We start from the raw sequence: 22,933 nt of genomic DNA, 5'->3' as shown, positions 1-22,933 counted from the left end.
TCACAGATTGTCCCCAGGGAATCAGGTCATAACACAGGTCCTTGGCAGGTGTGTACGCAGGACTGACGTTTGGGGCATCGCCTGCCCATGACATGATAAAAGCTCAGTGCTTGGCAGAGCTTTCTTCTTTAGGTAGGACAGATGGATAAATATGTATTTTATGCATAGATGGTACATATATGATACCTATGTGAAAAATATATGTATGTAGGTATGTGTGTCTTTTTTTTTTACGATTTTATTTATTTATTTGACACACAGAGAGAGATCACAAGTAGGCAGAGAGGCAGGCAGAGAGAGAGGGGAAAGCAGACTCCCTGCTGAGCAGAGAGCCCGATGTGGGGCTCAATCCCAGGACCCTGAGATCATGACCTGAGCTAAAGGCAGAGGCTTAACCCACTGAGCCACCCAAGCGCCCCTAGGTATGTGTGTCTTTAAAGAATTTTGTTAGCATGGTAATCAAGGAACTATCTCAAAGGTTGCTTATTTCTTCTTGACAGAGAGAGTGAGCCCAGAAGCAGGACAAGGCAAGCTGATATTGTGGTGACACTAATTGAATTGGTATATCTGAGTCAAGCACTCTCAAGGGGCATTGATCATGGGGAATCTTTTGGTTTTAAAGAAAACATCCTGATACATCCTGATATGGGCAGAAAAGGAAAAGAGCATATAATGAAAATGATGGAGGGTAAAGTTCTCAAAGCATTAACAGGAGTTTGCCTTTGCCACCTTCCCTTAGCTAAAGAGGAAAACCGGGGTGCAGTGTCTGTGGAAAGCAAAAGAATAAATTGGTGGATGGAAATGGAGATTTTTTTTTCTTGCAAAAAGCTTTATTGTTTCTGTTGGGTCCACTACTCAGGAGAAGGCTCCAGGGTGGCTAAAACGTTGCCTCATGGCTGCAGAGAGAGGCTCAGGCAGGAGTCCTGGGACCAGGGGGAGGCCAGAGGGGCCTCTCAAAGGGTGAGCCTTGGGAAGAGACACGCACCCAGCCCAGCTTGGGGGCCGTCAGACTGCGGAGTTAGCCAGGTGGTTGCCATCTCCTTGCTGAGTTTCACCTGCTCATATAGGAAGTGGTTCCCTAGAAATCACAGAGTTGCAGGTCTGCGTGGGCAGAACCTGGGCAGGCAGATCCAGAAGGGCCTGCTTCAGGTTCTTCTCCAGAACCCCAGAAGCTTCCATGGGATGGCTTCCGTGCGTCCTGGAGGAGGGCCTGGCTGCGTTTTTACCTCTACAAGAGGTGCTGGGCGCCCTCGTGCTTCTCCTCGGCCGATTTGGGGAGGAGGTGGCTCACGCCTTCCAGAGCCACACCGGCATGGTAGAAATAGAAGCCCCGCGAGAGGTATGTGTGGGAGGCTGCCACTTTAACAAATGTCCCTCGACGTCATCCTTGGATGAAATGAAAACTCCTTCGGTTCCCCATTTAAAGACTGTTGCCCATACTGAAGCTTTTGGGGCAGTCCAACATCCTTCTTTATGGAAATATTTCATAGAAAGCAATCACATATCCCGTGGTGTGTGTGTGTGTGTGTGTGTGTGTGTGTGTGTGTGTGTGTGTGAGGCTGCCAAAATACAGATAACAGATTGTCAGTTGCCTTGTTGTTTCTTGTAAGTTGACAGAGGGAGGAAGGTGCCTAGCTGGGGTGGCTACCTTGGGAAAGCACAAACCTAGGCCCTGTGGAAAGTAGAGAGAAAGAGTCGTTCCTTAATGTCTTCTATGTCGTTGCTGCGGCGGCTTCTCTCTGAATGAGTCTGAGAACGGTTAAGGGCTAGCTATCCATGTATGCGTGCACATGCGTGTGCTCACACAAGCACACGGAGAGCTGGAGGTCAAGCTTGTGTTAGGGGCTGGTGGGTGCGGGGCACGGGTATTAGCAAATCCCAAGTGGGCCTGTCCCTGTTGTCTCCAGTGTGCCATGAAGTAAGTTAGGCGTTCTTTTTGTTCACAGAGAATAAAGATGCAACTTCTGATCAAAATAGGCGTTTTCTAGTGCTGATGGCTTTCTGAGAGAGCAAAGGAAAAGGATGTACACAATAATTACTTAAAATAAGCTCATTAGACTGACTTCTGGCGGCATGCTGCACTCTGATTTTCCAAACCCATGCTTGGAACCCCCGGTCAGAGAAGCAGATTATTGGAAATTGAGGCGGTCCTGAAAAATTTGGCATGTGAGGTCCCAGCGCACACAATTTGGTGCTAAAACGAGGGATCATTCTGACAGGTGGAGAACAATTCAGCTTCCTGCTAATAATTTGTTAAGGTTTTCTGGACCCCGAGCAGGTCCAAAAATGGTTGGAAAGAGAGACGAAGCGGGAGTCCAGATGTTTGGGGTTGTTCTAGAGATGGGCAGGCTGCGGTCTGAGGTGTCTGAAGGTAAGGGGATGGAGGAAGGAATGAAAGACTGATAGATATTGAAACCATGGCCAAGAGGCCCTCCGGGGGATTCGTGTTGAATACTGTGTTTTTCTATGATAGTCTTGAAAGGATAAGGCAGGAGGGAAGAATCAACACAAGCCGAGAAAATGAAAAAATTCCAGTCTCTGATGAAAAAACAGCAGGCTCGAGGTCTGTATTACCATGAACCTGAATGAGGAGCCCGCACGGGGGACGCGGCCGCACGCTGAGAGCTGTCGATAGGGGGCACTCAGGCGCGGTTCTGATTGACAGCATGGCTGAGAAACAGGATTGATTACCCAGGGGCCCTGCGATGCCCGCAAACGGGTCTGGCCACGTATCCGGGAGGCCTGATTGCCTCAATAATGGCAGAGGAAACCTTCCTTAGTGCAAATACGTTCTATAGAAGACCCCAGAACGCCTGCCCTGGCTTGAGAGGGCACTGATTCTGAATTCGCAGGGAAGAGGATGTGTATCACTCCCTGTCCTCCCAGACCCAAACAACAGAAATTCTTGGAGAATCAGAGAAAGAAGTAGCCTGTGATTAGATGATGTGGAGCACACATACAGACAGTTCAGAGACTGCACAAGTGTGTGTGGGGCAGATGGCGTGTGGAGGAACAGAAAATGATGATGGGGAGGGGTGGCTGTTAGGTTTGTCTGCAGCGATCCAGCTTTCTGTCATTGGCACCCTCATATTTTAACCTTGGCATTTGCTGCTGCATTTCTGTAGGGTTCACAATTGCTATATTATTGGAGAAGAATCAGTAATACATTTTTTTTTCAATTGGCTAGAAATAAACACATTTTTCTTTGAGGGCTATTATAATGATTATTCCTCAACAATACGCATACATATTTAATTATATTTTTGGTGAGGGTGGTGTTAGTTATTTCAATCCATCTTACTCTCTTGGAAAGAGGCCCTGAGCTCTGACTTTAATTATGCTACTCTTGTTTGCTTCAATTGATTTTGAATATTATCGTGATTGTGTTTTGCTATGAATATACTTTCTTCTGGCTGAAACTGAGGTGGCACATGAACCTCATGTCCTTCTCATGGGGCTCCTTCCTCTGATTTATTAGTTTTTTTAATCCATGGAATCTGAAATGTAAATAGGTCAATGCGACGTCAATGAGTAAGTTAAACAAGGGAGTTTCAAAAGGCCAGAATTTGCTTGAAGTTGGAAAATTCCCCAACTTGCTAAGAAAACTCCTCTGACTTCAAATTCAGGGGGAACCACTTGAATCTGTCTCTCGGCCTCAGTTTTCTCTTCTGTGGAATGGGGATAATAGTATCTCCTCTGCCTTTCCCCTGGGAGTATTTTGAAGAGTAAATGAAATCAATAGAGCATTGCTACACAGTATACTTTATCCTTCTCTCTCTCAAAATAATAGTCAAAGAATCTAGACCAAAAGACTGGGGTTTACTCAGCCCCTGGCCCACTTGAAGGTCTTGGTTGCCTTATCCAGTTTTTCTTTCTATCTGAGAGGCAGGGTGTGGTGTGTATAAGAGGACATAAGCTGGACTGGACTGTCTGGGATGAATTCCAACCTTAAACACTTGCCAGCTGAGTGACTCCTGCAAATGATTTGTCTTCTGTGCCTTCGTTTCCATATCTGTACAATGGGAATAACTCTACCATTGCTTTATAGGATTTTTATAAGAATTAAGTGAGCTAACATAATAACAGCACTTAGGACACTGCATAGGAAATGCTACATAAGTATTTGCTAATATTACTATAATTTTTCTGACTTCAGCTGTCTCTCCTTTTTGTTTACCCTCATGTTCCACATCTTTTTTTTTTTTTAAGATTTTATTTATTTATTTTGGAGAGAGCATATGTGCGTGTGAGCTGGGGGAGCGGCAGAGGGAAAGACTCTCAAGCAGAACCCCACTGAGCGTGGAGCCCAACATGCGGCTCCATCTCACAACCCTGGGATCATGGCCTGAACCAAAATCAAGATTTGAATATGTATCCAACTGAATCATCCAGGAGCCCTTCCAAATCTTTTTATTACCTTTGGTTAATATCCTTCTCCACTCCCCTTCACTAAGACCCTGTAAGTCCTAAAATTGTCTGATTTTTACACTGTTTTAGTTAATTATTTTTGTGTTATAAATTATTCCAAAATTGAGCAGCTTAAAACAACAAGCATTTCTTATCTCGCAAAGTTTTTTTTTTTTTAAAGATTTTGTTTATTTATTTGAGAGAGCAAATGGAGGAGAGAGAGAGAGAGAGCATGAGAGGGGGAAGGGTCAGATGGAGAAGGAGACCCCCTGCTGAGCCAGGAGCCCGATGCGTGACTCAGTCCTGGGGCTCCAGCATCATGACCTGAGCTGAAGGCAGTCGTCCAACCAACTGGGTTACCCAGGTGCCCAAATCTCACAAAGTTTCTGAGGGTCAGGATTTAGGGAATGGCTTAGCTGGTTGGTCTTGGGCCGGGGTCTCTCACAAGGCTGGAGTCAATGGGTTGACCAGAGAAGACTAGGGCTGGAAGATCTGTTTCCAGTATGGTCATGCACATGGCTGTTGGCAGGAGGCCACATTTTCTTAGAAAATGGGCCCCTCCAATAAGGCTGCCAAGTGTCCTCAAGATATGGCAACTGGTTTTCCCCAGATCAAGTGGTCCCAAAGAAAGCAAGGTAGAATCTACCCTGCCTTTTATAACCTAGCCTCAGGAGTGGCATACCGTCCCTCCTGATGGACTCGGTTGGTCTCATAGCCAACCCTGCTATACTGTGGGAAGGCACTACACATGGGGATAAAAACCAGGAGGCAGGCTTCCCCGGGGACCGCCTTGGAGGTTGGCTACCATATACATTTAAGTTGTGTTCAATTTTATTTCTTCAAAACCCTCTCTATCAGCTCTACCACAATGGGCGCTAAGGTGTTATCTGTAGAAGTAATCCTTATGGATTATGGAGGTGTGGGAGAACATGTGGCAGAAGGTATAGACTTTGGAGCTAGACAGCATTGAGTTTGAATTCCTGCTCTGTAGCCATGAGCATTGACCCAGCTTCTCTGAGTCTCAGTGCTCTTTTTTTTTAAGGTAAGGTATATTTATTTATTTGAGAGAGAGAGAGAGAGCATGGGCAGGGAGGGAAAAGGGACAGAGGGAGAAAGGGAGAGAAAATCTCAAGCAGACTCCTTGCTGAGTGTGGAGCCTGATGCAGGGGGGCTCAATCTCATGATCCTGAGATCATGACCTAAACTGAAATCAAGAGTCAGACCCTCAACCAACTGAGCCACCTAGGCACTGCTGAGTCCCAGTATCCTTACCTTAAAATGGGCACAGTATATTTCTACCATGTGTGGTTGGGAAGATTAGCAGTGATTACAGGGCCCGGATGCTGGCTCGTACAAGCTGGGGTTGAATCTATGATAGATATGATTATTATTATCATGTGTTAAGTAGCTAATGGTTCCTCAATTCCATATAATCATTTGTTAAGCTCATGTAAAATGAATAAAGGACCTTAAGGAGTGAATGAATTATGAAATTTCAGGCTCCATGGTGGGCTGGCTTAAAGAAGATTTTCAAAAACATAAATGTGTGTGTTGGTGGGTGCGTGTGTGTGTGTATATGTGTGCATGCGTGTGTGTACACTTTTCAGTTTCCTGTAACCTGCATACAGCTTGCTTCCTCAGTTAACAAAGCGGCCCTCTTCAAGGCCTTCCCAGGCCAGGAAGTCTCAGCGAAGGTCAGAGGGTGTGGGTTGCAGGTGGGCTGTGTTGGATCAGTCCCTGAAGGGCTGAGGGTGGTAGAAATAGTCATTGTAGGGACTTCTCAGCTGGCGTATTTGGGTAGTTTTAGCCTCCTTTGGTTAAATGCCTGCCATGTGCTGGGCAGTGTGTTCAACACTTTGCTCATGTTCACTCATTTAAGCTCACAAAGAGCCTTTGGGATAAGTGCCGTTCTTGGACTCATTTTGAAGACAAGGAAACTGAGCTGCAGAGACATTAGGAAATTTACTGAAGGCGACAGAGCTGACCATGTTACCTGGATAAACACCAGTGGTGGATGCTTTAATGTCTCTGAAATGGAGCAGTCGAAGAATAGAACGAAAGCAAATACTGTCGGCCTCGGTTCATTTCCCAAATGACCAGAATAGTTTCTGGGTAAGATCACTTCTGGGGCTGTCGTGTGCTTCTCTTAAAGACTCTCTCTCTTTGCCCAAGAAGCCACTTCTGGTCTTTTGTCTTTTGTGGCACTTCCTCTTGACATAGGAAATACTGTACACCGGTTGAAAATAGCAGTCACAGAACGGAGACTCGGCATTTTAAAAAGTCATTCCCTTTACAGAATCTCGGCATGTTTGAAATGCACGGTTCTTTTACTTTTTACTTACTTTTTAGTTCACTCCAGGCTTTAAGCAGCCAGGACTCAACTCAGCAGGGTGTGATTTCGAGGCCCTGGCACCTTCTTGGGGAGGGGGGAGGGGCAGGGGCGGGGTCCGGCGGGCAGAGCCACGCCCCAGCCTGCTCTGCAGTTCTGCCTGGCTCCGCCCGGTCCTGCCCGCTTCTTTTCTGGCCTATGAGGGCTTGTCCCCGTGGGATTAATGATGGATGGAAATAAACACAGCTGGGCTGACGCTTGAAAAACGACTGCCAGGGATTTGTCCCTCTCTGGCTTTTTCTAGTCACTAGACTATCCATTTCTTGATTTTTTGATTTAACAGAATCGCACCCTTTTGTGATTCATTTGTTGTGAGTGTAAGTACACAGCTAAACAGAGACCCTAAAACAAAACAGTCCCGAATACGGACTGGCATATTTGAAAAGTGAGATCGCCAACCCAGCAGTCTCATTCAGTTTGGGGGAGCTTGTGAATATTCTACTCCGCTCCATCAGATTGAGAGAGAGAGAGAGAGAGAGAGAGAGAGAGAAGCCTCTCATTCTGCATGGAGCAGAGAGGGTTCTAACTTCCTTTCCCTATCAAAGCAGAGGAAAGCCTTTTTTTGTCACCCTCCTCTCCCCCCACGCACAGCCCCAGATGCTCCATGTCCACAGGAAGCTCTGGGACAGAAGTGCCACGCACTCTAAGACATTGAATAGATACATAATAGGGAATGGATTTGCCTTCCACGCCAGCAGGAGGTCTTGTTTACAAGACTTGTGCTACAGGACTCTGCGGGAGTCACTCTAGTTTTGCAAAGAAAAGGAAGGAGGTGGATGATCAGCGGCAAACAAAGGTAGGCTCCAGACAGCGAGTAGGACTGATCCTGGGTAGCGCGGACGCTGCCAGTGCCCGCCCGTGGGCACGCGGGGGCCTTCCAGACTCCCAGGTACTTGTGACCAGTTAGCTTTCGTTTGAGCTGGAGGATTACTGACGCCGAGTCTTTCCTAGGAGGCATGTGCAATTATTGCAACTTGCAGAACTGTAACTGGGGTGGCTCCACCTCTCCACCTTCCCAGAAATTTCCGTTGACCTTAGTGTTTCTCATTTCATGCGAGAAGAGGCATGATTTATGGATCCTGCTTGGTTTCAGAAGCGAAAAGTGAAAAGAAATACATTACTAACAGGAGTTGTGAGTGCCACGTTACCTGTTTTTAGGTAGGCGAATCTTAATTGGAAACATCACAAACAGAAGGTGGAGGAAGGATGAAAGGGAAAAGTTACGCTTTCTTCCCAGGGAAGAAAACTTAACTGGGAGGTTGCAAGGTTTGTCTTTAATTCTATTTTTCTCATCGGTTTCGTTGGCAGATGGGCACCTTGATGAATTGTGGGCTCTTGTGAGGTGGGACCGAGCTTTAATTTTTTTTCCCTTTTCTGCCTTTTTGAGAAGACGCACCTTAGAAGGCAAATATGTTTTCTCCCGATGGAGCTAATTTTATCCCATTCCATTATCCTCCATTGATTTGCTTTCCCAGGTTTTGAATGAAACTGAGATATATGTGGCTGTTTGGGTTTTTGTGACTCCTGCATAAACACCAGTTGTTGATGCTTTAATTTCTCTGAAATGGAGCGGTAAATTGAAAAGTAGAACAAAACCAAATATTTGTTGTGCTGGGGTCATTTCCCAGATGACTGGAATGGTTTCCGAGGAAGGTCACATTAGGGTTTTCAAGAGGGCCTCTTTGTAGAATCTGAGTATCTTTTTCCACTCAAGAGGCCACACCACCACCCCCCTGCCCTTTTTTTCAATCCACAGAGCAACTTCCCTTTGACATAGGTGGTATCATCCTCAAGTTAAAAAACGAGAGCAACAGAATTAAATGACAGGGTTTTATAAAAGCTATTCTGTTCTCTACAAAATTCTCAGCATATTTGAAATGCACAGTTCTTCAAAGTATTTAAAAGATGTTAGGCTTTATGGAAGAATCATTTTCATGCCAAATGTTTCTTTTTACCTGAAATTCAGCTCAATGGCTGAAAGGAAGGGAGCCTGAGAATTGAAAGAAAGACAAAAGGGAAAATTGATTTGGAAAAGGTTTCTCTTTTTCATTTTTTGAGCTTGGCGGGTTTTTTAGATGTGCGTGAATGCCTCGGTAGGATGTTGTCTGATTATAACAGGGCTCCTACAGCTGGGGAAAACATTAGCACAGTATGGCCCGGTGTCACTTCCTGACAAGGACAGGGGTTGCACCAGATTTTAACACCGTTCGCGGGGAATGAGGTAGGGGCATTTTACTTTAAAATGATTTCCATGAATGTGAAGGACTGAAATTACTTTCCACGAGTCCTGTCTGAGAGGTGAATGGATTCACACAGAAGAGCACTGTTTTGTCATCTCCAGGCCTATTCCCAACCCTGCAGGGAAGGGATGAAATTGCATTTATTCCTGTATGCCTGGAGGAAGGGATCCAGCTAAACTGAGGAGCCCTTAGGTGTTAGGCATCGGGCCCGGGTGGGGGGGTTACAGATGACGTCACCTGATCTTCTCAGTGTTGTGTGGTTGTCTTATTTCCCTGAGTTTCAAATGGGGAAACAGAGGCCAAACTCCATGCTCCATACACATTAGGTACTCAGTACCTTGCACTGAGGTATGTTGGTTAAGAGTGGGGGTCTCTAGAGTTAGCCCTCCGTATTCCGAGTCCCAGCTGTGCCTCTTACCAGCTGTTTGATCTTAGATTACTGTGCGTGAGCCTTAGTTTCCTTCACTATAAAATAGGGAGACTAACAGTTATTTAATCACTCTGTAGGTGAGCAGTATGTGACGTTCTCCAGGTGAGGTGCGATTATATTGTTATTGTTTATATTGTTATTGTTACAGGTAGATGAATGGATGGATGCTATTATTAATTTCCTTAGGGCCATGACCTGTAGGGTAAGCACACTCCCTCACCCACCACTATAAGACATCGTGGGGGCCCAGTAGTTAGCAACATCCGGTCCCTGTTGGTCAGGGTACAAGGTGGGTGGGATTAAATCTGGAGGCCTCGGAGCCCCCAGCCTGGGTCTCTCCATATCCATGCCCTGAGATTGTTGGCCGCTATTGCATTTCAGCTCGTTTCTGGATTGCATTTTTTTTTTGTTTTTTTTTTTTTGTTTATTTGACAGACAGAGATCACAGATAGGCAGAGAGGCAGCCAGAGAGAGAGGAAGGGAAGCAGGCTCCCTGCCGAGCAGAAAGCCCGATGCGGGGCTCGATCCCAGGACCCTGGGATCATGACCTGAGCCAAAGGCAGAGGCCTTAACCCACTGAGCCACCCAGGCACCCCTGGATTGCATTTTTTTGAGTTCCCCTTCCTTTCGTGTGTTGAACACGCACATAGCGATGGATGTGAGACCCACTGTTGTGGCTGTTCATAGTTAATTTCATGATGGTTTTTGCAGAAGAAAATCACTCCTCTAGAATGTGAAGACGGCTTTCTGCAAGGTGAGAAAATAGTGGGAAGCCCTATCCTGGGGTGCATGGGACAAATAAAAACAAATAATTTCCAGGAGTTAAATTTTCAGTCTCCCTGAGGCTCCCAGGGTGTAGTAGTTTATTTTCATTATAAAGGCAGCACCAATATTAACAATGTGAACAAAACAAACTAACGTTTTTGTTTGCTACCATCTGAAAGTTCCTTAGGGCCCACAGACTCATTTGCGAAAATTCATGTGTGCAAAACTCATTTGCAAAAGCAAATAAAATATGTGATCACAAATGCTCTTTACCTGACTGGCCTAGGGGACTAGCTGAAAATGAGTTTGTGCCTTTACGTCTACCCTGTGGTGTGGCATAGCTGTCTCAGGCTGCCCGATCTCCTTACCAAATGGTCCTCATCGAGCCACTTTATTTATGTCCGACAACTCGACGGTTTGAAATCTGGATATAACTCAGACGGCTGTTATGTCACTGTACTGATTTGTGAGTTTCCTTTTTGAAAAATTGCATTTGATCATCATGCTCTGTAGCTTTGGAAACATCTTTGCAAGTTCATTCCGTAAGAAGTCCAGCAAAGGAAACATCTCTGTGTTCAGCCAAGTTTGGCTTTTATGTCCCTTTGGGTTTGCATATGCTGCTTTCTTTTCTCATGAAAACTGTGGCTACAAGTATAGGATATGCCTAGGAAGCCTGAGTTAAGAAAATTAGAAATAAAGAAACACTTACATATAAAGTATGTAGTACATGAGGATAATCAGGAGCTACCAGAAAACTTACCAATATCTCAAAGTCTTTGGACTTGCTTTTTCCATAGCATTTAAAATACGAGGCAGGGATGAAGTAAGACAGATATATATCTGTCTGGCTTTGTGATACACTGCTATAATTCTTCTTAACCTTTATTTGTTTATTTTTAAAAGATTTTATTTATTTATTTGATGGAGAGAGAGAGGTCACAAGCAGGCAGAGAGGCAGGCAGAAAGAGGAGGGAAGCAGACTCTCTGCAGAGCGGAGAGCCCGATGTGGGGCTCATCCTAGGACCCTGGGATCATGACCTGAGCCAAAGGCAGAGGCTTAACCCACTGAGCCACCCAGACACTCCTCTTCTTAACCTTTAAATATGTGGCTTGTTTCAGCTGGATTGATTTACTTATTTGACAAATAATATTTTTTGGACACCTATATATTCCAGACTCTGGTCTGGGTAGCAGGGATATAAAAATGAACAAGCAAACAAAAATCCCCTGCCTTGAAGGAACATACCTTGTAATGGGGGGATAGATTTAGCAGACTAATATTTTGGATATATTATTCCCCATGCCCTGCCCGCCTGTATTATTGACACTATTTCATCATAAAGTTATTGAGTGTCCTTTATGGTCTGAATTCTGAAGTGTAACTTTATCAAATGCAGGAACCTTATGCTTTTCTCATTGACTTTTGGAAATCAGTAGAAAAAATGGCATTTGCTTTCTGGTTAAACTTTAATGGAATCCATGGACTCCACTTAGCTATTTTTTTTGTTGTTGTTGTTTTTTCTGGCTTGTGTCAACATAGTTTCTAGTCTCGGAGGTGTCAGCCATCTTCCTGCTGAACTCCCACTGACCAGACAGCTCTCTGCTCGAGACACCTGGCTGCAGGTGATACTGTTTCATGAAGGTGGGGCCAACTGGCACAGTACTAGATGACAGTATGGTTCCCAGCTACATGAGATTACAAGTACTGATTGAAATTTCTGTATGCAAGTATGTCACTTCAGTTGTGAGACATGTAACAAATGCTTGGTAACCATTGATAGCAAATTTTGTGAATGATGAATATTTCTTTAAAAAGTATCACATGGTGGCGGTACCTGAGTGGCTCCAATTCGTTAAGCATCTGCCTTCAGCTCAGGTCATGATCTTGGGGTCCTGGGATGGAGCTCCGCACCTGCCCCTCTGCTCAGCGGGCATCTGCTTCTTCTTCTCCCTCTGCCTCTCCCTTCTGCTCATGCTCTCCCTCTCTCAAATAAATAAAATCTTTAAAAAATAACATTGGATCAAAATAAAGATTATTCTTATGATGTTAGAATAACGTCAATCTCCTCTTCTCTATTCTTGTATGTTTCCTTGCATGGCAAGGAAAGAGGATGAATTACAGATAGCTCCCTGAAAATTATGCAGAATTCAGGGTATGCTCACTGGGGAGGCAGCACGTGCATGTGTCATAAGTCAAGAAGGAACAAAGATAGAGACCTCCTGCCTTCACGTTTCCATGCTCTTTCTCCAAAGGCCCTGTCCAGACCCTTAGAGGAGCTGCTAATTGCTAATGAGTTGCAAAGTTGATGGGGTTTTACATTTCATCTCTTCTCATTTCCCTTCTGCAAGCCCCCAGGTGGAAGTGTCAATCAAGAGAGAACTGCCTAAGGTAGGGAAAGAAGAAAAGATGAGGCAGAGATGAGAGGGACAGTCTATTCCAGGCAGATAAACAGCTGTTGAATAAGTGAGGCATCTCCTGGCCCGAGGAACAGGTAATGAAATCAAATAAAAAATGAGTTCATTCCTAACTGCTTCTATCAGATTCACACATCCCCTTAACGGATTCCCTGTTTACCTTCTGCTCTGTTTGGGTCTTGCCACTGAGGAGACCCAACTGTTTAAAAGAACACAGTCCGCCTTGTGCGGCAGCCAGTCTTGCCATCTCGATGTAAATCTTGTCAACTGCAGCCTGTCACCTTGTCCTCCAAGGACTATGTGAACTGCTTCCCAACTCTGGGGTTCTTCTAACCGTAATGCTAACAAAGAAACTGCATCTCACCTGTGAAATTCTAGCTGCAAGGCCTCCAGCAGACAGCCAGGATGTACCACTGTAACCAAATATTTTCCAATCTCCCATATTAGAAAAAAAAAAAAAGGTAGAAGAAAAGTCCAGCCTTGTGGTTGGACCTGCTGAAAGAGAAGATCAAAGAAATCGTTCAATAAAACAAAAGGGTTACTGCTTATTCATCTGACTAGAGAAAGAACTCCCGCAATTTCAGCCTTAGTGGGGTACTGTCCTTGGATGTCAGGATCCACAACATACTTGTTAAACAACTTGAACAAGCTCGGGACTTAGAACTATAAAGGTACCTTTGCCCCTGCAGTGTCTACTTCGTTCCATCTGTGGGGGACAAGGCAGGTTTTTCAGGATCATCCCCCTGCCTCCAGGAAGAGTGGCGTTTCACTTCGCAGGCAGAAAGACGCCTCCACTGCCTTCAGTATTTCCCAAGAAAGTTCTTCATCCTCTCTGAGTAACCTACTGCATCAGGGATTTTTCCCATTGTCAAACCTCAATTTCTGTGGTGACCACTGTCGTGCTTTTTCCGGTTCCATCTTCACCGAACGCTGGTTCCCTGTCGTGTTTCTAAAGCCTTAGTTTACCATTCTTTGGCACAAGGGCTGAGTCTGCAGTGAGTAGAAGCTACTGAAAGTCGCATCTGTTTCCCTCCAGTGATTTGGGGATCTGTGAATAATAATTTTGGTGGTTATTGAGAATTCTGGAATCCCAACTAATTCCATATAAATGGAGGAGACTCCCTAAAGATCTAATTATAATATTTACATGTCATTAGTTTGTTGAGAAGTCTCATGTTGTTGGGGTTTATTCCAACGGCAAAATGGTTTTATTTTTCCCACTCGCTGCTTTCAACTGTATTGTGTTGAATTCTACTTTCCTGCTGGGAAGCAAGTTCCTTAGCAACATCTAATTTGCTGTCATTTTCAATTATTAGTGTAGTCTCATTTGGGTATTTAAGGCCTCATCCCATTCATTTAAGAAAAAGATTAATCTCAAATTTGATTCAAAGTGTATCCTCCTCCCCCGCCCTCTGTTATTTGGAGGGAATGCGTATGTGTGTAAGATGTGTGTGCGCGCTGGTTCTGAGACATCCTCCCTTCTCTCTTCTATGACCTCGCTTCCCTGGAGTTGGAAGCTGAGAGGAGGGAGGGAGGCGGCTGAGAGCTTTTTACAGGGTTGTTAGAATATCGGTGGTGGGCAGACTGTTGGCCACACTCACGCTGGCTTAGACAGATTCTTTCTGAAGGGCTGGTCTCTGTGGAAATGGTCTCTGCAGAGTGTTTTTTATAGTTTCTTAGGCCAGCACCCTTCCTTCTACCTCCCTATAGACATGCAACCTTCATCCCCGTGGCCTTGGCAGTGGTCATGTCACTGACCCTTTCTCCAGGTTGTGCACACAATAGAGCTTGGGAACCCCTCACAAAAGCAGGAGTGATGGGAGCCCCTTTTGTCTCCTGAGAGCTGAGCAGAACAGCTCCCTTTTCCTCCCAGGCACATCATATTGGATTCCACAGAAATCTCTAGAGTTTACAAGGCATCTGACTTCATGTTCATGTGAACTTCAAATGTCAAAGGACGCAAGTCAAACTTTCTCTTCTACCTCTACCTTCTACCTCAGAGCACTATATTCCTAGCTTCCTGATACCCTCATGTCTTTCTCCTGCTTCAGTCTGGTGGCCATAGCAGCAGGATCTGGGGTCTTGCTGCTCAGCTGTGGTCCGGGTTGGAAATGCAATGTCAGGCCCCACTTCGCCCGGGCAGTCCTCCTAAATGATTGTCATGGTGCAGTCTAGTCTCCTCACTGTGGGGAGGGGAGAGAACTCTCCCTCAAACACTGGCCTTCCCCGAAATCCTATGCCTCTCTTATTTTCGTTAGACTAATGGGGGAGTTTTCGGTGGGTGGGAAGGGTGGTTGGACAGAATTTATTTTTTAAAATATTTTATCTTGAAGTAATCTCTACACCCAGTGTGGGGCTTGAATTTACAACCCTGAGAACAAGAGTCACATGTTCTAGCCAGGTGCCCCTGAGAGAAATTTTTTAGTGGTAGGGCCATTCCTGCTGTCTCCTTTTAAAATTTATTTTTATTTTTTTTAAATTTTTTAAGGTTTATTTATTTATTTGAGAGAGCGAGTGAGCACGTACATGAGCAGGGGGAAAGGTCATGGAGAGAGAGAATCCTCAAGCAGACTCCCCACTGAGCATGGAGACTGAGACAGGGCTTGATCTCACTGGCCTAAGCTGAAATCAAGAGTTGGCCACTCTTGGCTGAGCCACCGAGGAGTTGCCCTGCTGACTCTTTTTTAAAAAATTTATTTTTAAATAAAAATAAAGAGAGAGAGAGATCACAAGTAAGCAGAGCAGCAGGCAGAGAGAGAGGGGGAAGCAGGCTCCTTGCTGAGCCGAGAGCCCGATGCGGGGCTCAATCCCAGGACCCTGAGATCATGACCTGAGCTGAAGGCAGAGGCTTAACCCACTGAGCCACCCAGGCGCCCTTTGCTCTGCTGACTCTTAATAACCTGGCTGACTCTAGCTGCTGGGGGCTTTCTCTAGAATGTGAAGTACTTGAGTGACTTCAGTTTTGGGCCAGAGGAGAGTTTTAGGACACTGAACCATGACACCTATGACATATACATTAAAACATGTACCCCCAGATAGATGTGAAATGATTATGGGTATATATCCTAGGCCCTGAAAAGATCCGGAGACCCTCCTGTCATTCTTCTCATATACAATTCACACCAAAACACCTTAATCCATGACAAGGGCAAAGAAAGGCAATGCATTCTGTTTTTCCCATGACCACAATTTTTATGTTTCCAAATGTCAAATCTCAAAGTTTTAAAAACATACATGCATTCCTAGTGCCCCAGCCACTATCTCTGATCTTACTGAGAGGAATTAATAAGTGAATAAATATGGAAGTACGTTCCATGATCTACAAATGCATGCAAGTACCATGATTACATGTGATTGTATGAGATTTTCTATGTATAAATACACATACCTATAAGCCTTATTCAGTTTGGTGTATGAAAATAAGTTGGTTTCTGGAATACATAAATTATTTCACTGGTATACACCAAAAAGTTAAGACTACAACCAGTCTTGAACCAGACTGACTGGGTTTTAAGCCTGGCCCCATGATTTTAGGCATACACCTTAATTTCTCTGAGCCTCAATTTCTTCATGTGTAAATGCAGATAATAATAGTGTCTAACTCACAGAGTTGTTGCGAGAATCAAGTGGATTAATTTATAAAAACAACACTTAAAAAGCCTTAGAAAAATGGCCCATAGTGAACTCTCAAAAGTGGGTCTTTATCATATAATCTTATTAGCTGCAGAGAAAAATAGGAAATTTCTTTTCTTTTTTTTAAAGATTTTATTTATTTATTTATTTATTTATTTATTTATTTATTTATTTATTTGTCAGAGAGACAGAGAGAGAGAGTACACAAGCAGGCAGAGGTGGAGAGAGAGGGAGGCTCCCTGCCCAGCAAGGAGCCTAATGCGGGACTTGATCCCAGGAATTTGACCTGAGCTGAAGGCAGTGGCCCAACGGACTGAGCCACCCAGGCGTCCCAAAATAGGAAATTTCTTATTTTTTTCTTCACTGTTGGTATTTTGGCTATTAATCATAGAAATAAAATGAATAAAGTTAGCATTTACTTTGTGATGAATTTGACTTTTAAACATTTGCCTTCAAGATTGACCCGGGGCTGGGGGCTCAAGTGGAATGGGAAAGCTCCAGACGGCCAGAGTCAGACTTACCTGCCATCAGGGTAGCAGTCACATACACAGGCGTCGAGACTCAGAGACCGGGCCAGTCTCTGAGCCACTCAGGCAGGACAGACAAGGGTTGTGGGGGGAGGATGAAAATGTACCGTGACCATGCTGGAAATTCATTAAGTGACAGATCTGTAAAGCTCTTTGCTCCCATTCTAGTTCACACTTGCTTTCCTTCTGTTGCTTGCTGTTGGCTATTTTCAGCTCCCCTTCGAAATGCCGAAGGTTTGCAGATACATATCCAGGGAAAAAGTTTGACCTAACGATTCTTTTCAAATGGCTTCTCAATATTTCATTTACTGTTTCAGCCTCATCGCCTTCCTGCCTTGTCCTGGTGCCCAGCTCTTATTAGCTTTATTGGCTTACCTGACTCCAATTGATTTCGTTGAATTTTCTGGAACTGGAGGCAGACCGTTTATATATTTATTTCCTTGCATCCTTTCTATTTTTATCTTCCCATTTCAAGCTTTCATTCTAAACTTACCACAGATGCTAAGCCTTTGCAGTCTTGATCTTCTCAGCAAATATTTGCCAGGTTGTAATTTTTTATTTGTTATCAACAGCCAAATTTAAACAAGGCTAATCTCTTTCTAATTTGGTTTGCTTGAGTCCCAGTCTTGGTACTTAGAGAAAAAATGCTAATTTCTTGTTCTTTCTTTTTTTTTTTTTTTAAGATTTTATTTATTTATTTAACAGACAGAGATCACAAGTAGGCAGAGAGGCAGGCAGAGAGGGAGAAGCAGGCTCCCCGCTGAGCAGAGAGCCCGATGCGGGGCTCGATCCCAGGACCCTGAGATCATGACCTGAGCCGAAGGCAGAGGCTTTAACCCACTGTTCTTTCTTAAGTGTGTTCTTCCCTTATCCCTCATATACCGCAGTTCTATTTTTTTTTTTTTTAATACAGTAGGAACCACATTTGGACTTAAAGTTTAAACAGAAAGCATTTTGGCACGAGTACCCTGAAGTATAGAGATGGTTGGGGGGTGGGGGAATCTGTGTGTTAGCCGAATCTTGTTAATGTCCTCTTTCCCTTTTTCACTGCCTTGGTGGGGGAAGGTGTGGGGGTGGGGCGCTGGGTGGGGGGGTGAGGTGGTGGTGGTGGGGTACTCCGGGTGGTCCCAGCTTGTTGAAGGGGTCCTGCAGCTGCTGTAGCCGTGAGTGGCAGTTGGTGCCCGCACTTGGGTTCCTGTGGCGGCTGCCTGCTACAGGCTGGGTTCTGTAGATGGCCGAGGTAGCATTCCTAGTTTCATGTGTGTATATTTGGACTTCCGTATGTTGTATGCATATATCTGCTGAAGGCAGGGGCAGAACTTCTGTCGGATGGCCAGGGTAGGCAGCAGGGAGGGGAGGAGTGCTGCGGGTGGCTGTTGAGGATGTCTTGAGAGGTTTTTCAAAACCCTAATTTCACTTTTAAAATAGGTTTCTTAATCAGAGGCTAAATTTGGATTCAGGTCTGTCAAACAATAGCTTGCAAAAGCGCATGTCCATACTGCCTTTGTTCTACTGCCCCCCACCTCCCCGGGAGGACTTCTGGAAGCTGTTTCCTGCTCATGGCTGCTGGTTGCTATTAGAACAGCATTTCCTCCATCACCTTTCTGTCCGGGAACTTGCAGATCCTACCTGGCCCATGAGGCTCAGCCTCCTCCAGGAAGCTCTCCGTGACCTTTCTAGTCTCGAGCCACCTCTCCCTATTCTGACCTAGGAGTCCACACAATGTGGCTTGTAGGTCAACTCTAGCCAACTGTCTGTTTTTGTAATGAAGCTTTGATGAGGATACAAAGATGTTCATTTGTTTACATGTCATCTCTGGCTGTCTTTGAGATACAATGGCAGAATTCAGCAGTTATGACAGAGACCGTGTGGCACACAAAAACTTAAGATATTTAATTTGCTTTCTGAACCTTTGCAGAAGAGGTTTTCTGACCCCTCTGCTAAAGTGAGAAAGCTTAATGTATGACCCTCCCGGCATGATGGGTAATGAATGCCCCTATTGCGCATTGTACAAAACTCTCTCACTTTAGAATTCAGTACAGTTTATTTTATTTTTTTAAAAGATTGTATTTATTTGACAGACAGAGAGAGCATAACCAAGGGGAGTGGCAGGCAGAGGGAGAGAGAGAAGCAGGCTCCCTGCCGAGCAGGGAGCCCGATGTGGGACTCGATCCCAGGACCCTGGGATCATGACCTGAGCTGAAGGCAGTGGCTTAACTGAGACACCCAGGTACCCCAGTTTTTTTTTTAATTTTATATTTATATACCCTCCACACCCAATGTGGAGCTCAAATTCACAACCCTGAATTCAAGATCACATGCTCTACTGACTGAGCCACCCCAAGAATTCAGTATAGTTTTTTGTTTTTTTTTTTTTTTCATAGTTCCCAGACATTTTACTCCCTGAACGAAAAATTTCAAAATTACACTTGGAGATTGGGGCAGTTTCCCCAAAGAGAGCCCACAGGCATTTTCATTTTCTAGAGGCAACATCCGTTTATTGACTTCAGTAGGTAACTGCAGAAAAGGCTTCCAGAGCATAGCTTTGTACCCAAACCAGAGCTCTTATTCATTACTGATCTCAGTGTAAGTATATAAGTCTTGTCAAATTTCCATAAGGTTGTGTGAAGATGTAACTTAACCAAATCATTTGTATGGAAGTCCAAATATACAAAATTGAAAGTTACCATTTATTAAAAAAATAATTCTTCATGGGATCCTTTTAGACACGCAGGTGTCCCCCTTTACAAGAACTTGACTAATGGTAGGTATGAATGGAGATGTTTAACTCTGTTCCAGAGCTAGAATCATTCCCTGGTCTTCTCTCCTGCCCAGCGGCCAGCCCATCCCCAGGGTGGAGTACACAGAGGAAGAGACGAAGACGTGGGGCGTCGTGTTCCGTGAACTCTCCAAGCTCTACCCCACTCATGCTTGCCGGGAGTATTTGAAAAACTTCCCTCTGCTGACTAAATACTGTGGCTACAGGGAGGACAATGTGCCTCAACTCGAAGATGTCTCCGTGTTTCTGAAAGGTAGGGCTTCACACAGGCTGTCTCTTGCCTTCCTGGCCAGCATCCTTGCTTGCCTCCCAAGGACACATGGTGCACAAACGGCCCTTTCTACAAAAAAAGAAACACTCCCTTTGATTTAAAGAGAGGAGCACTGAGCCGTTGACTCCCTGGGGCCACCTGCGGGAAGCAGAGCAGAGACCGTGGGCAGGGACAGGGACTCAGCTCTTCACACCGCTCAGGGGCTTTGGTGGGTTCTCTCGTTGTTGGCTGCTCTAGGCGGTAAACCCCAAAAGTTATTGGCAAGTTCATCTTTGAGCTCTTTCCGACCCAGGAACTACTCTGTGGGGCTACATGGGGATGGAATGACCTCAATTTGCTTTGTTAAAAATTAGTATTGCATAAGAAATATCATGGATAATGTTGAACACTAGTGACTTTCCTTTGGGGGAAACAAGTCAATTAATCAAAGAAATATTTTTATATATACGTGAGTATGCCAGGGGCTATATTCATGCCTGATACAGTAGGCAACTGGATGAGACACAGTGTCAGCTCAAGTTCATAACCTTGTGTGGTCACTCTCCTCACTGGCTCTCCTCGGACGGCAATGGGGGAAACTTGTAGGGGTGGCAGCAGGAAGCCTGGTTTCTTGGTGACCCTGCTTCTTCCTCTGAGCTTCCCTGGGGTTGAGTCCTGGGTTCTCCATTCTTTCCTCTACCCCTGTCTCAAGTGTAACAGTTGTAAAAGCAAAACCTTCGCTGCCCTTCTTCTTTCCTGGAACTCCCTTCCTTGCCTGCCTACCCTCTATCCGTGACACTTTATTCTCTAGACTCCTCAGGTCCACCTCTCTGGAATCCCTCTGAATTCCTCCCCACCCTCCCCACTAGGTAATCAGTCTTTGTATTAGGTTCCTGACACCACAAACTTAGTGACTTAAAATAAGAGAAATGTATTATCTTACTGTGCTGGAGATGGATGGTCTAACTCCAAGGTGTTGGCCGGGCTGCATTCCTTCCGGAGGGTTCTGTTTCCTTGCCTCTTTCAGCTTCTGGAGTCTACCTGCTTTTCTTTCTTTTTTTTTTTAAGATTTTTTATTTATTTATTTGACAGAGAGAGAGATCACAAGTAGGCAGAGAGGCAGACAGAGAGGAGGGGGGAAGCAGGCTCCCCACTGAGCAGAGAGCCCGATGCGGGGCTCGATCCCAGGACCCTGAGATCATGACCTGAGCCGAAGGCAGAGGCTTCACCCACTGAGCCACCCAGGCGCCCCTCTACCTGCTTTTCTTGGCTCCTGGTCTTTTCCTTACATGGCTCCAACCTCCTGCTTCCTTGGTCGCATCTCCTTCTCTGATTCTGACCCTCCTGTGTCCCTTTTATAAGGATCCTCGTGATTATCTCAGACCTCCCCTGAGTAATCTGGGATAACCGCCCCATCTGAAAATCCTTACCTTAATCACACCTGCAAAGCCCATTTTGCTACATAGTCCCAGGTTCTGGCTGTGAGGTCATGGGCATCTTTGGAGGCGACGCCTCCGCTTGCTGCAGCCTCCATGTAGGGCCACTTCTGGCTTTGCTACCCATCGTCAGCCTACCAGCTGCCACCACCCAGACTGAGGTCCCTGTTCTACAACCTTGATGCCCATATTTTCTCCCCTCCACTCTCTTCTCCTTTGCTTCCAGATGAAGCTACCTAAAGCATCACTTCCTTCCAGACATCTCTGCTCAGAAGCTACCAGTGGTTCCCCTTTGATTTTTACTGGGGTTAGACTTTTTTTTTTTTTTTTTTTTTTTTTTTTTTTTGGTAAAGGCCAGATAATGACTATTTCTGTTCTTGTGGGCCAAGAGGCAAATGGAGGCTCTTCTGTCTTTACTTCAATAACTATTTAAGTGTGACCAGTAAAAAAAATCTAAAAATTATTCTTAGCTCGTGGGGTGCACACAACAAACTGAATTTGGACTATGGGCCGTAGTTTGCTGATCTCTGGTTTATATGATCCAGTTCTGAACTGCTCAGCCTCAACTCAAGCCTCCAACCTGGCTTTCCCAGATTGTGCACTGCGACGATTGCGCAGTGCAAACCCTCCATTCTACCTGTGGGCTCTCCATACCTTTGCCCAGGTTCTGTGGTTCTGTCCCTTGCTAGAAAAATCCTCTCTCTTCCACCTGTCAAATTCTACCTATTTTTTTAAGACTCAGAGCAAGTCCTGCCTCCTCTCCGAATCCTGATCCTAACAGTCACTACAACCTCTCCCTCTCAGAATTCCTCTGAGATCATGTGTGTATCTGGGGAGAAGGAGGCATGGTCTGAGAGCAGGTACACGGAGAACCATGTCCAGCGCAATGGGAGAACCCCATGTGTAAACATCATCTATGATATTTCTTACTACAGGAAAAAGACTGAGACCATTAATCAGTGTCGCTTAATTAGTGCCTAATTACACAATGCCTTATGTTGTTTAAGTGGCTTATGTTCTCCCTAATGGCCTTGCCTCTGGCGTGTCCTTTTTTGTTTCCCACAGTTATGTACATATTATAGATTTGCCATGGGCTTGATTACTCATATATGAGAATTGCTTTTTACTGCGCTGTTTCCCAAACCCCAGTAATTAGAATACCATCCCATAATTTTTGCCACATCTGTCTCCCAACTTAATATTTTTATGAGAGGCCGTATGGTATAGCGTTGACTCTGGCTGCAGAATGGCTGTGCTGGGTCCCCACTCTGCCAGTTCTTGGCTGTGTGACCTCAGATGAGTTCTCGTAACCTCTCTGTGCCTCAGTTTCTTCTCTGCAAATGGAGATTGTCATTTTATCTACCTCGAAATATGGTTGGGAAAGGAAACTAACTGATACTGATATACCTAGAAGTCCTAAAGTTACTTCTTCTTCTTCTTTTTTTTTTTAATATTTTATTTATTTGAGAGAGAGAAATCACAACTAGGCAGAGAGGCAGGCAGAGAGAGAGGAGGAAGCAGGCTCTCCATGGGGCAGAGAGCCCGATGCGGGGCTCGATCCCAGGACCCCGGGATCATGACCCGAGCCGAAGGCAGAAGCTTTAACCCACTGAGCCACCCAGGCGCCCCCTAAAGTTACTTCTTTAAAAAATTTTAATTTCC

At 45.0% G+C, this 22,933-nt stretch overlaps 1 protein-coding gene across 1 annotated transcript in view; it reads left to right on the top strand.

The window, feature by feature from the left end:
* The window catches only part of TPH2 (tryptophan hydroxylase 2), a 95,679-nt gene that overhangs the window by 11,914 nt on the left and 60,832 nt on the right, over window positions 1-22,933 (top strand). Inside the window, exon 6 of the mRNA XM_046012910.1 lies at window positions 19,642-19,838. Within this exon, the coding sequence (XP_045868866.1) occupies window positions 19,642-19,838 (197 nt within the window). The remainder of the gene's footprint in view (window positions 1-19,641; window positions 19,839-22,933) is intronic.

The sequence above is a fragment of the Meles meles genome, chromosome 7 (assembly GCF_922984935.1).
Source record: "Meles meles chromosome 7, mMelMel3.1 paternal haplotype, whole genome shotgun sequence".
In the NCBI taxonomy this organism is placed as follows: domain Eukaryota; kingdom Metazoa; phylum Chordata; class Mammalia; order Carnivora; family Mustelidae; genus Meles; species Meles meles.
The sequence above is the reverse complement of the archived record's forward strand: the minus strand, read 5'-3'. Positions and strand labels throughout refer to the sequence as shown.